Source organism: Falco biarmicus, chromosome 11 (genome assembly GCF_023638135.1).
Source record: "Falco biarmicus isolate bFalBia1 chromosome 11, bFalBia1.pri, whole genome shotgun sequence".
NCBI lineage: Eukaryota > Metazoa > Chordata > Aves > Falconiformes > Falconidae > Falco > Falco biarmicus.
The window spans coordinates 1,488,850-1,503,413 of NC_079298.1; the positions used below are offsets into that span (position 1 = coordinate 1,488,850).

The 14,564-nt window shown below is 40.0% G+C and overlaps 1 protein-coding gene across 7 annotated transcripts in view; it reads right to left on the bottom strand.

The window, feature by feature from the left end:
- Positions 1-365: 365 nt before the first annotated feature.
- LOC130156990 (aprataxin and PNK-like factor) overlaps positions 366-14,564 on the bottom strand; it is a 28,251-nt gene continuing 14,052 nt past the window's right edge. For 3 of the 7 annotated variants that reach the window (XM_056356122.1, XM_056356121.1, XM_056356120.1), the window contains exons 3-6: positions 14,107-14,207; positions 9,734-9,855; positions 7,201-7,247; positions 366-1,143 (exon numbers count right to left, since the gene is read on the bottom strand). In XM_056356122.1, the coding sequence (XP_056212097.1) occupies positions 1,004-1,143; positions 7,201-7,247; positions 9,734-9,855; positions 14,107-14,207 (410 nt within the window). In that variant the 3' untranslated portion in view covers positions 366-1,003. Of the gene's footprint in view, positions 1,144-5,325; positions 5,395-5,867; positions 5,906-7,200; positions 7,248-9,733; positions 9,860-13,309; positions 13,419-14,106; positions 14,208-14,564 lie in introns of those variants that run through there. The other 4 variants (XM_056356124.1, XM_056356125.1, XR_008824664.1 and 1 more) reach the window with 4 other exon arrangements.

Sequence of the window (14,564 nt, forward strand, 5' to 3'; positions counted from 1 at the left end):
TTTACACATTCTGTATTTAACTGTATTAATCTGTATTTAATCTGTATTAATCAAGAGAACCAAAGAAATGACACCAAAGAGGAAAGCCAGTAGCACTGCACTAACTCAAAAGAACGTTAACAAAATTTAGACAAACTCCCCAGTGATGGCCAAGAATTAATCTGTGATATGGCAGGTGGGCAGTGTAACTCCCCTTCATCCAACACAGTATATACTGTGCTTCAGCAAAAGAAAAGGCTTTCCTAATGCCAGCATTTATTTCAAGCACAGGAAGATGAAGCATTAACAACCTTTAAAACTGTGTTTCAAACCATGAAATACCAATGGTGTTGCATAAGAACATAAGAAATAGATGGGGGGGGGGGGGGGGGGGGCAGGAAACACAAAAAACTTTCAGAGCTCAGTTCTCTGGCTCCACCACTTAATAAGACAAAAAACCCATATGGAAAAGACAGACACTGCTGAATCCCCTCGCTGACTAAAATCCTCCTGCAGTGCCTACATCACTGAGGAAAAAATAGCTTTCAAAGCAATTCCCCTCCTTACACATTCATGTTTTAACATAACCAGCTTGGGCATTCGTAATGCTGTCCCCCTATGGCTACTTTTTGGTTCTAACAAATCTAGACGCTTCTTGCAAAAGCATTTCAACATCTTTGTTATCCTTGTCTTCTGAACTTGGTTCCCAGTCAGAGTCTTCATCGGTAGGTTTGCACACCTCTTCCTCATCATCTCTAAAGCCGCCATTAAGGTCATACTCATGTGGTTCATCTTTCTGCAGGAGCGGGCTGGAAACCAGGACCATGCATGGCAATCAGTTAGCTGAGGGGAATGTGCTCAAGCTTGTCTAGACAACAATTAACATGATGAGACGTGTTTACAGAGCACAGGGGAGTGGGAGACGGATGGCGCCAAGGATGGCGCCAAGGAAAGGTAACAGCTTGCTGTTAATTGATGGCAGTTAACCACCAGTCAGGGATTGCCTAGGATGCAATGCTTAGCTTCAAGAACCAATCTGTTTAAAACGCGCAGCTTCTGAAAGTGTATATAACCTCGTGCTTCTGTACAATAAACTGACATTTGCTTGCATCAAGCTGCGTCCCGTCTCTTCATTCGCCGCATCTTTCTCCACAGCCCTTTCTCCTGTAGGGACAAAAATGCCATATATTCATGAATAATAAATACAGAACGAAAGAGACCTTGCAGGGGCCATCTAGTTAGCCTCTCTCCTCAGCAGGAGAAAGGCTCAACTAAAGCACTCTATCCAATGCTGACAATTTTGTGTTTGACTTTCAAGACTCTCATGTAAAGCTGTACCATCCCTCTCTGACCACTACTGCAGGGCTTACCAGTCTGATCAATTAAGAAAGTTCTCCTTAGTGGCTTTTCTTCCAGCACTTGGAAAACAGTTGCCAGGCCTCTTCTGATAACATCTTCTGATATCAGAAGAAAACGGTATCAGATAACATCTTCTGACAACTCTCCTTTCCTGAAGGAGTGGCATACACAATTTTCCTGGTCATCTTCCTGCTACTTCTATACCTAAACAAGGCATCTTTCTTGCCCTTTAGCCCCTAGCTCTTGCTAGACAGCTATTCCGACTCTAAATTTTCTGCCTTCACCCACCCATATTTACTTAGGGCTACTTTATACTCTTGCTCTTTGGAATCTGACATGGCTTTGAATTCCCATTCACTTCTTTCCTGAGCTTCAGGTCAGCAAAGACAATCTGCTAGATCACTCACCTCCTACGTTCTCAACTTCGATCTGTGCTGTGTAGTCTGTGCTTCCTTTCTGAACACACGTTAAGGAAACAACAAATGCTGAACACTTCTTTCCTGAGCTGGATGCAGCCTACCCCTTTCCCAGTTCAGTCTGTTCTATCGCGCTGCTGTCCAATCTGCTGCCTATCCATCTTCTGCACAGCTCACACTTTGTGATTAAATTGCCTTCTCTCTTCCCAGTATGTCACAATACTCTACATTGGCAGGAGTCAAAACTTGGAAACCTCTATTCACAAGAAATGGATGCTGCTCGCTGCATGTTCCTAAACTTTTTTAGGCAGCTTGTCTTGCAGTAGTCTTTTAATTGCTCAAATATGTTGACATATATAAACCAGTTCCCAGAGACAGGGCAAGCCTGATTTTTGAAGAAGCCTTATCTACCTGACTTGGTAGCATCGATGCAAAGCTGCTGCCATAGCAGCATTGCATTCTCCTTTTACTTATCGGTAGCTGTGAACCTTTAACAAGTTTATTTCCACTGCTTTGGGACTTTGGCAGATGTGCACGACCATTGCTCTACCAGCCTACGCTACCTCCCTTTTTCTTACAGGCCCACAATTCCTAACTAGCCACAGTCTGTTAATATTCCAGTCATGGTATGCTGCCCTTAAGTCACACCCCCGAGTAAAGCTGTATTTGTTCCTTTTCTTCCCAGCCTCCAGTTTCTGCATTCTTACCTCATTTGGAGATAACCTGTCAATGATCTCATAATGATTTATCTGTTGAGCAGTTCTTATCATCTTTTATATGAAACTAGAAATGTGTCTTCTCAGCTACACAACCCAGTCCAAATCATCCATGTTTATATTAACCTCAGGTATTTCTTAGCAGCTTCTTGAAACCTCAGGTCAGAGCTCCAGACACTCAAGCTGTGCGTGTGGTGAACAAGCAAGAACACCAGCGCCTGGTGTAGTCAGATCACATCCTCTGTCAGTTACATTTTTCTGCTAGTGGGAATGTTACTATTCCAGAATCATCTTATGGTCTGATTAACATTTTATACTCTATAGCAAGGTTTTCAAAAGCACTTACAGCAGCAGTCAATTCCCTCAAAGGTACACAATTTTATGGGTGAACTGTGCTACAGAGGCACCCAATGACTTCCTAGAATAAAGTCAGCCATGCGTGACACAGCCAATACTACAACTGAGAAATATCCTATGGCTAGCAACCTATATAGCACCTAGCAGAAAATCCTGAAAATATCAGCTGTCAATTTCGGCTGTAATCCCATCCCATATGATGCTTGCTAGTTTACTGTTTACCAGACTTTAGAGGAAAGTAATTATGCCCATGTTTACCCATAACAGCAGAATTTTTTCTAAGAATCACAGACTATAGTCGTGCAGAAGGAATTATGTCTGGAGGGAGAAGTCGAAACAAAGATTCTAAATACCTTAAGAACAAAATCTCTCTTCTCAGCCTAAGCCTGTGAGAATAATAAACCCAAGACCGGATTAACAAAGAAAAACTGCTCTTCACTTTCACAGCACTGCAGGTGGTATTTTACAACAGAAATAGGAATTCTGGAAAAATACTGATTACTTCCATATTTCTCCTACAAATGTATGAGGAACATACGATGTTGGTTTTCGTCCACCAGTGTTTTTAGATTTCAGCAGTGAATGATGCACTTCCTTCCATGTCTTCCCACTCCTCTCTTTCTGCTATAGTTTAATTCAGCTCCACAGCCCCTGAAGCTGCTCATTAAGCACAATTCTGCCTTTCCCCTAGTACCATATTTATAAATATGACCTTGAAACATTCCCTGGAAGTATCTCCTTCACATGGGGAGAAAAAGCTTGCTGACCACCCCTTTACAAAGGGTTATGTTTGGAAGTGAGCCGATCAGCTTGCTAGAAAACATACACAGAAGCGTGCAGGAGAACTCTCAGACTCCATAGCCACAGCAGGTCATTCATCTAAGTAGCAACAAGGCAGTGAAGTCATTCACTAGTGACAATTTAATGACAACACACATTCCAGCCTTTCTTTTTTTTTCCCCTTCCTCCCTTACAGCTATTTCCCCAGTAATTAGCCTTAGACTGTTTCTCAGAACATAGACCACATTCTCTATTGGCAATTTGTAATCCATCTCGCAGCAATTAGACTATCAATGTTAAAAACTAAACATGGCAAATGTCATGTAGATAGCACCCTTCTTTTCTTGGCTGGTGGAGTTTCAGTGCACTTGAACAGAAATTAATCCTGCTGTGCTTAACAGTGCAGTTGTGCCAAACAGCACGAAATAAAGGCTAATGGAACCTTGCCTGTGTGATCTTGCATGGCTCGGTACGACTGCCTCAGACGTGAGCTTGCTGAGTGCAACCTTTTACAAGCTTTGCCCTCAAGAGAACGAAGCAAGCCAGTCAACAAGATATTGAGGGGAAAAAAGAAATTTAAACAATCATTAAATATGAACAGAACTTTAATTAATGAATTCCCTTCTTCCCACTGTGCATGGAATATCATTTTTTCCCTGGTTCGTTCTTAGGATGAGGAGTTGAATTTAACAGATTGAATTTCACTTCCATGTCAAAGATTTACACATTTACAAGAGAAGCACTTTTCCATCCATAGCCATGCCTGGCTGACCACCTGCCATGAGCTGCACACACAGGATCTACCATTCTGGTAAGGAAGGTCCTCTTATGAAAGACACAGCTACAATTTTAAACCTTCAAGATTAGCTTTAAACTTCAGATATGCACACAGTCCAGCTTGCTTCATTATTAAAATTTTAACCGCTCGCTGCACTTACAACGCTGCTTACAACTCTTGCCACTCTTTAATGCACATTTCTGCAAGGGAGCGGTGATCAAGATGGGGCTCATACTTGCATCATGGGATGTGGCAAAGCGTACAGCTAACAAATATGCCTCAAAATATGCTAGTGCACAGATACACCCATATCAAGCATTCAGTGACAGCAGAAGTACACACACATGATAAGGAAATGGGATGGGAAAGACATTCCCGAGTGGAAAGTAGGTCGCAGAACAGAATGGAGGCCAAAACACTTTGTCTAGAAAACTACAGCTATTTGCACTTTACTTTCTCTAGAAGGCAGATCTCTGTTTTGAAGATTTCTGTAGGAAATGCCCAGCCACACCTTGGTGATCTCAAAGAAGACAAGTCAGTTCCCACCTCCACTCGAGATGCAGCAGTTCCACATCCTCATGCCTTGTTCAGGCCAGTGAAAGTAAAGATGGCATATCATCAGGCTTTCAGACTGCTCTTCAACGCTCACTTTTAAATTATTTTAGAAATAACAGGAAGCTTCACATTTGGAAGCCAAACTGAGATACAAGAGATGCCTTGAAACAGAGCTAAAGGATATTTAAAACTGGAGCCCATGCACCTGCCACATGTAAGTTAATATTATTGGCAGCAGCAAAGCAAGCTAGGTGTACTACTGGTAAATGGAGGAGATACTCATACACAGTATTACAGGTTACATTATCAAGAGAGACTACAGCTTGCCTGTGATACTACACAATCCTCACTGATTTCTAGAAACTAAAGTTCGAAGGATACATACATAGTTCACAGGGAACACTGCCCCAGCTGAAAGGCATTACCCTTCTTCGACACTTCAGTCCTAACAAGCCTGTAACATCAATACCTCAGAGTAAATATAAGAAAAGCTCATCACCACATCCGCAGATATCTTTTGACATTTATTTAGAGGTCAATGCAATGCAGAAGGAGTATCTCAATGTTTCAAGAGCAATCAGTCTTCATGGGGTAACCTTAACTAGCTGTGGATGAACTATTGGCTCCTTTCATCCTATTATGAACCCTGTTCAAGGAAGGAAGAATTGACTTGGTCACACATGTCTCTCAAAACATTTGTTTGTTTCGCTGCCTGCTTCCAGGGAAGGACAGGTGTGCTCAGCACACAGGAATTCAATTCCAGCACTATTACTTGCAAAAAAGGAAGCAGAGTTTTACTAAAATAATGACTACCTTCTTCTCAGGTAAGTATTATCAAGCATCTCCAGCACCACTAAATGCCCCAAAACCCAAAGCAGATCAGTTGCATCCCATGCTGATGGGCCCATTCATAACATCAGAACATACCATTTTTTGAAGTTTTTGTCGTGTTCTTCTTTCAGGTACTAAAGAAAGAAATGTTATTAGCCAGGACAGAGTACAACCTAGCAATAAGGTTATTCGGAGAGGTTGCTACAACAGAAGACTGACTTATTAAAAGAAATGCTGCAATGGTTGTGCTGTATTTACAAGTATAAAAACTACTCTGCTGCCCCCAAAAACCTTTTTTTTTGTATTAAATGATTCTTGAAAGATTACCCAGATGAACTGTTCTTACAATTATGAACCATGCCATCTGTAGACAAACATCATCGGTACTGTTTGGGGTTTTTACAGCAGACAATTGCAGTATTTCAAAGCATTTAAATATTTTACGCCATTGTTTCCATAAATGCAATTTCTCCTTAATAACCATAGAATCATAGAATGGTTTGGGTTGGAAGGGACCTTAAAGGTCATCTAGTTCCACCCCTCCTGCCATGGGCAGGGGTAATGTCATAATCCTGATTTTTTGAAGTAAAATGCATTATCATTACATTTCCCTAACTGTTCTGCTCTAAAGTATTGTCTTTTTGCATTGGGAATTAAATTGGGGAAAAAAACCCCTCCAAGTCCAATAATTAAGAAAAAGCACAAAAAGAATGCAAAGTACATCTTTGAATTCTCTAAGAACAGACAAAATATAAACAGTATATTCCCCTGTGTTTTTCAACAAGTCTAGTTACTGGAATACAAAAAGACTTTTAGAATAGAATCTCAGATTCAGTTTTAATTATATTCCCTCCAAGCCTCAACAGAACATACATGCTATAGGGATATACACATTTTGCTGTGGGGATGGGAAAAAAAGCTACAGAAAAAATTTACTGCAGTATCCATTTGAAATGTTGAGAAATACTTCAGTATATTCCCTGTTTTCACTGTAATACTCCAGCTCCAAATGGAGGAAGCAGAATAGAGAGATCTGGTAAGACCATGCTATACCATGCTTAGTTTTCAATAAAACCTGTTAAACTCATGAAAACAGCCACTTGCCACCTGGCATTTTTGTCAAATCCTAAGATACAAAGCATACAAACTATGTCAGCGGTGTCTGACCCAGACCATCTTGTTTCAGTTGAAAAACATTTGAAAAAGTGAATGTAAGTGTGCAGCGGCCAAGCAGCCTTACCTTCCTTATCACAGACAACGGCAACACCGCATGCTCAAGAAGAGCAAGGGTGCAGGGCAATACAGAGCAAGCTGCAAATGCAATGTTACTTTCTCACTTAAAGCATTTTATTCCAAGGTGTTGGCATCCATTACTGGGTTTGGGGGTTTTTTCCCCCCACTTTGAGCTATACTGAACAACTTGGCTTACCTGGAGGTGCACTGTGCTTGTATTCTAGTTTATGCTGTGGATTCTTCCTGCAAAGAAAACAGTAAAAGCTTGATTTGCCACCTTGTTCCACACCTAACAAGAACCTAACAAGTTCCCAGAACTCCTCTGTATTTTGTGAATAATTTTCACTTCTTTTTAAAATAAAATTCTGTGACCAGTGCCTTACTGCAGTGTCTCAGCTTACGTAATGTAGGGTGGAAGAAAAAAAGGGTTCCATAAGAGTTCCTTTTGTTTCAGCCTTTTAAAAAAAAATAAAAAAGACAGCTGACCAAAACCAAGAGATGAGATAGTTTCCAAACTTGTAAGATGAGATGCATTTGTTCAGCATAATAAGAACTGATCCAATTATTTACTCTCACTAAAACCAAAACCAGAACATAACCTCTGGTGCACAAAGTGCAATGCACACACAGTGCATCACAAGTCTGAGATACCCAGCCGTAACTTCCATATTCTGCAACATAAGGCTAAAAATCAAATAGTTTGGGAAAATTAAAGAAATTGAAAAGAATTGCCTGTCTCAAAGTATCACAGGGAAAGGCCAAAGAAGGACTGTTAAGAGAGTTTACTCATTTCTGCAATATGCTGCTGCAATCTGGGAAGTTCAATATACAAGTGTGTATGTCTTCTATTAAAAAACAGCATCAATGCAATGAAAATTAAAAATTTAAAGTCAACTTACTCTTTGATCTGCAATAAATGCTCCCCTCATTCAGGCTGCGATCCAGGTCATGAACACACTGATTTATCCCACCCCCTAAAGCAGTTATCCAATGCTGTTCTAATGTTTTAACTTGGTCCCACTTACACCGTGCTGATCTGTTGTGTTAGTGTATTAGAGCGGCACGTTAAAATTGTTTCAGCTCAATTTACTTCTGTGCAGAAAATTAAAATTAAAAAAAATTCTAACTTTGGAAGAAAACTGGTTCAGTTGTCCTAATTTCTCCTTCTGAAAAAGAATCAACAATTAAAGCCCACTATTTAAGAATGACATACCATTTGACATTGCTTGAAACACAAGATTAATTTCTATAACTGCAGAATTTTTTTGATATTTTACAAAATACCCTTGCTGTGAAGACTGCCTTGTAAAACTAGTTGCTTATGTTTTCTTATTCTTCAAAAACAGAATACTCTTCAGTAAGAAAATCTTATTTTTACATCAAATAACTTGTTACACATTCACATACTTGAAGCTGATTTACAGTTTTATAGCTACTGCTATCCCAAAGTGCATTTCATGTGCATTAGAAGGGATAGTTATCTGAATAAAAACATGCAAGTACAGCTTTCTATTAAATACCGTACTGAAACAGAACAGTTGCTTAATCCAGTGTTTTGCAAGTGTTGGTAGCATCAGAGCATTTGATCCCAACTCAAGGCACAACATTTAGATAACTCAATTATGTATTCCAGTAGTAGCCAACAGATAAAGACAACAAAAATAACATCCAAATCCTTCAAATGACACCTGTTGCTTTGTGGAAAGAATTATCATTGCTTTGTGGGTGCCTCCTTTCTTCTACCCCAAAAAGAATGAAACGCTGTTTAAGAAATGATCAACTAATACAGCACAGGAGTTGACTTATCTGCAAGGAGAGACAGTTTTAGTTTTGGACAGTGTCCATTGTACTCCTGAAAAGTATGTTGGCAATTTCAGGAGCGGTATAAACCTAGATTTCGCATCCTGAGATGAGAAATTCATCTCACAGATGGTTTTTGAGAAAAGAAACACTTCTTCTGCATTAGTTGAACATAAGATGGCTTTTCCTTAAAAGTTACTCCCATTTTGTTACACTTTATAAAGAACACGCTCTTTAGGATCATCACGCTTCCAGGGAGAGAGAGAGAAAATGTTTCTGCTCAAGCACAATCTTTAACAGCAGCTGTTAGTTTCAATATGCCCCCACAGAAGGGCTGTTGTCTCAAAATATATCCTTTTGTCCATTGCATCAATTACAAAGCAGTCCTTACACTCTGCTAAATACAAGTGTAAAACCTAGATATTAAGAAACAAATGGAACAAAAGGATCTTTTGAAGAAAATCAACAGCTGCTAAAAGAAACAGCAGTCAGCCATAAACTGGATTTTCTTGCTGGTACCTAAATTATGCTTTCTAACAAATCAAATACTGACTAAAATAGAGGGTTTGTACAAAATCTTAACAAATATTTTGTCAAAATCTGAACTAAAAGTTACATATCAAGAAGAACATGTAACAATAAATTATTGTTTCTATACAAGAACAGTTTACTTCAGGTTGAAAAATGAGAAAGTTTTGATCTCTAGGCCACTGAACAGGTTCCAAAAGTCAAGGCTTCATGTTCACCAGCTGAAATCACAAATACTTTGCACAGACCTTGGAGGCATAAAGGTAGCAGTCTGGCGCCAGTAAATTTGGAAAGCCACAGTCAAGATTTAACATCACTATCCTACTGTCAATTTGCAACTCCAGGGGAGAACATTCTTAACCTGTAAAACAAGAAAAGCCATTTTGTACAGTGCTTCTTACCTATAACAAGCCGTTCCATACAGACATTCAGGCCGGTTATCATTGTTATCCTGAGTTACGATCTCTGTTTCATGATTGTCATCGTCATTAGGGTGACTAAACTGCTGAAAGTGAATGGGATTCTTCCTGCAAAAGACAAATATAGATCAAGAACTGACTATTCCATTTAAACAGGAGAAGTGGAGGTAAGAAAGGTGTTACTGAATCAGTGACATTTTCAGCGGTTACAGAAAGAGAAGCTTTTAACGTTTAACTTGGTGCAGAATGTAAGACCTGCTTTCAGGATAACTGAAGAAAAGTTTTGTTTCAGCAGAGGCCGCAAGAGGTTAAAACATGAATTCTCCTATTTGCCATCATCAGCTTTACGTTTCAGGCCTCCAACACATACACAATCTACTGATGTAGTCCCATAGCATGAATCTCGCTCCGTGGCTTGCTCTGTCATGACTCCCTCTGGAGTTACCAAGTGCTACACAAACCTCTCGCAAAGTCTGAGCTCAAGCTGCGAGGGCCAACCCATGGCAGCCGAGCAACTGCAGTCCTGAAGCCTTCCCACGCTCTCGGGTGATCACCTGTGAGCTTCAGGCAGCATGTCTCAATCATTACTTCTGTTCCATATGCAAGTTACTACTCACTTGAACACTTCAAATGCCAGCGTATTATTCCAGAGGGATGAAGTGCTGGGGCCTGAGCAGCAGGCCCTGAGCCGAAGCTGACCTCCAGAAGAACCCGCCAACCCAACCTTAAATATATGTATTTAGTATCCAATCATTAGCGAAATATGCACGGTCATTAGTGAACCATGTATGGCCATTAGCAAAAGATGCACCTTGGATAAACTACAATCATGAGAGAAGAGACAGCACATCCTTCCTTGCTTAGAGGCAGGCGGCCAAAGCCATGAATCCAGCTGTTTGGCCTTGTCTGGAAACCGGTGGTTAAAATCCAGTCGATAAAGGGAACTCCCTCGGTTCCTCCCAACCCCTGGCCAGGCTTTGGTGGCATCTGACAGGAGAGTGAAACCAGATGTTTCCACGTTTGGAATTACGTGAGCTTGTTTATTAATAGTATAAAAGCTGAACCCTCTTGCAGCGACGTTGCAGACCTCACCTACCAGGAGATGCCCTGCGCAGGACTTCCCAGCTGCCGGGACAGGCTCTCCAGATCCTCGTGCAACAGGGGCTCCCCAGCGACTGCGGAGCTGGAGGATGGCAACCTGTTAGGGCAACGGGTGATGTATCTTTCTGAACCACTACAGCTAGCTGTGAATAGTAACGATTAGGTGCATTGCCTTGCTTATCTGTTTTATTGTTTGAATCAGGGTATCGTAGGCTAATCCTTCTGTATGTGCATATTGCCTTATTTTCTGCATTAATTTGAAACAAACAGTGCATCAAGGGTATCTTCTGTATTGGTTTCTGTGTGCTATCTATTGACCCCATCAACTGGCAAAACAATGGAGCAGTCTCCTGGACATTACATTGATTATGCTCTCAGGTTTGCCTTGGCTACCGTGGCATTTTATTTGAAATACCAAATCACAACGATGACATGAAGTTGTACCCTAAGACATAACGCTGTGTGTAGCTGAGCCACACCGATGTTAGTGATGAGAGCACCATACAAGACAAGGCAGCTATAAACAACATCACTTTGTGAAGAAGTGATGTTAAAAAGAACACAGAAAAATACATTATGACTTCAGGAGAAATTCATGGGGCAGATCAAAAGACACTACAAAAAATTATGTCATAGTGAACATACTGTACTAAAAGCAAATCTACTTTTTCCCTCTGATTTCTTTTAGAGACACTTTTTTTCAAGCATATTTGAAAGCAAGAAAAGTGAGATGTTTTAATAAATGATTTTCCAAAAGATATACACAAAATACTTCAGTGATTTACCACTAATCCCCAGTGTACATAATCAACATCTTTGTGCAAACTGTAAAAGTGAACTGCTTGCCTCAAGCAAGAGCAATGATAACTTTAAACTGCAGAGGGATTACTGCTGTCATTTGCACTTGTTACAGCTGCATTTAGAAACACCAAGCCAGAAGCACGTATGCAGCTAGCGACATACACAGCAGCTTCCTCACTGACCACAACGGGCTCTTATGAACTTTCTAGGGAACAGTCAGTATTATTTTCAGCATTTCAACCAACACCGTAAGAGAAAAAGCGTTTGTTATAGCTTTTGCAAAATGATTACTTAAGCACCGTGAGCCCCACTAACCATTCAGGCCTCCTTTCAGGCACCGAAAACAGATTAGATAGTTAGTATTAATACTTTTACATCTCCACCTGCTTGGTATCTTTCACTCGGGAAACTCAGCAAGCAAGCTACAGATAAACTCTTCCAGGAGCTACTTATCAGAGATCCAGTGTCCCTTAGTCCTATTTACACAGGTGACAGACGCCTTGTTCTGGTTCTGGTCTTTTCTGTTGATTTCTGCAGACTGTAGGGTAAGTAAATACTGTTTCACTAGATATCATTGCAAGGCTGCATTTACCAGTCTTTTATTCTACAAGTTCTCAGAAAACATCACTTCTAACCCCACATTCAGGCTGGCTGCCTACTTCTTTTGCCATTTAAAAATAAATGGGATGAAACCAAGTCATTTTAGAGGCTACTTGCTTTGTTTTCTAAATGCACGGAGCTAACGTACTAGCAATATTAGCCAGAATTTGAGTTCAGTCATTTGAAACACAATTCATCTTCTCAAAGGGACACAGAAGCAGCTAATGCTCTGTGAAATCATTTTAATACTTATTCCTACAATAAGATACATGCAGCATCATAGTCATGAAGGAAAGAAGGCCTAAGAGCTGCCAGTTAGCTAACCTATTCTGTTTTAGGTGATAGCCAGTTCCTTTCATGAATTTACTTCAAAAGCTATTTGGCCAATACCAAAGAGCCTTTATTGCAGGAGAGAAAAAAGAAAAAAAAAATTGTATAGGAGGAAGCAAGAAAAAGGGAAGGGTCTTGAGGTACGCACCCTATCACTGGGCCTCAGGATTCTTTGGGCCAGTGGATGATGCTCCTCAAATTATTCATCACCTGTGAAGCACCTTAAACATGTCCTATTTCAGATGCTCAGGACTAGTAACAACATCATAGTTTCTCTTACCTTTATGTGGATAATTTATACTTACTCCATTTCTAGATGTTGTGCAACGATATCCAGCAAAATAAATAGAAGCAGAGAAATGCACAGCTAATATTAAGTACACATTATCCCTTCTTGCAAAAATCTTCTTCCTTTTATTAAGAGTTTGGGTTGTTTGAGGGTTTGTTTGGGTTTTTTTGAATACAAGAGATCTGAGTTGTAAGAGCACAGCACCCTTCATGCTGGAAGCTGCACTCCAAAGTTAGTTTTACAACAAAACCTTGCTGCACAGGAATACGTTATTAATTTGATCAAAACAAAATCATTAAGCTTTACTCGCACAAAAAATAACCAATTAAAAGCCTATTTTAAGAATAAAGTTTTAGGAGAGTTGCCTTCTCATACACAGAAGCTCTGAATTTGTGGCAGAAAATTATGCAAATAAAAATTATGCAAGTAACACTTACAAAGTTCTTCAGAATCAATGCAGTCATCTCCAGCAGCAGCTGAGCATCGCTCAGTGAAATACTCAAGACAGTTTTCATCTATGCAGCTCCCAAAAGCATCTTAAAAGCTTTTTCTAAAACAAATTTAAGTGGTAAGGTCAGAATCCCTGGCTCTTCTTAATCACATGCAGGAGACCCCTGTCATCTCAAGGGCTTATTTTCTCAGCCTACTAAAGAAACTGGTAAGGAAAACGTAATGACTCACCAGCACTAGTTATAAAGCCATAGTATTCAAGCCTGAAGTTAACGCCACAAGTGCGTGTAAGATGTTTATAAGTTCTAAACTCTAAGTCTTACTAGAAAACAGGTCTCATAAAAAGACAGATGCAAGTCTGTAGCTGCCAGATTTACAAGCTGAAGGTGAAATGAAAAATACTTCTTTTCATAAACAAAGAGCACAGTATTTAGAAGAATGCACATACAAATCCAAAGGCTGGTTGAGCATGCCCTGCTTTGACAGTTACAGGAAAGATTCACACACACCCAGTCAGCACAGAACTGTACCACAGGCTAGCCAAAGGACAGAATTGTGGACAAAAATTGTGAAATTACAGTTTCAGAGATGAGAGTTCAGCTGTACCACACCCCTACTATGCAACTCGAAATGGGGGTTGGGTTTGAATTTGTTTTTGTTTTTAAATCCCTATTCTTCTAACTTCTGAAAAGCGAGCAGCAGACAAGAAAATGAACACAAGACAGTATTCAAAGAGTAAGTTCCTTGACAACAAATATAGTCAGATATAACACAGACAGAGCACTTGCCTCCTAGTGGTAACAGCAGTTTCTTTCGATTTGGAAAAAGCTTCAGACTGCCACAGGAAGAGAATCTCACACTGACGGAGGATAAGAAGAAGAATCTCTGCAGAGAGAAGTGTGAATCAAGCTTGACTCTTTCAAAAAGCAGCGTTTTCAAATTCATAAATGAAGAAACTGAGCTATGGGTTACAAAGTTATTTCCTAAACATTTCAGCTATGTGTTAGAGACATCTAATAAAATCAACTAAACTAACATTTCATCTTTTCCATTTGTGCTGTTCAACCACGCACCCACCAAAGGTGCCTGTCATATGCAGAAGACAAGTATCTCTTACTAGGAGTTTATAAAATACGGATTAGAAAACTGAAGGGCATTCAGTTATTGGAAAAATGACATTTTATATGAAACCTCACCTAGAAAGAACACTGTAAGGAAATGTTATGGTTACCAAAGCAGTCC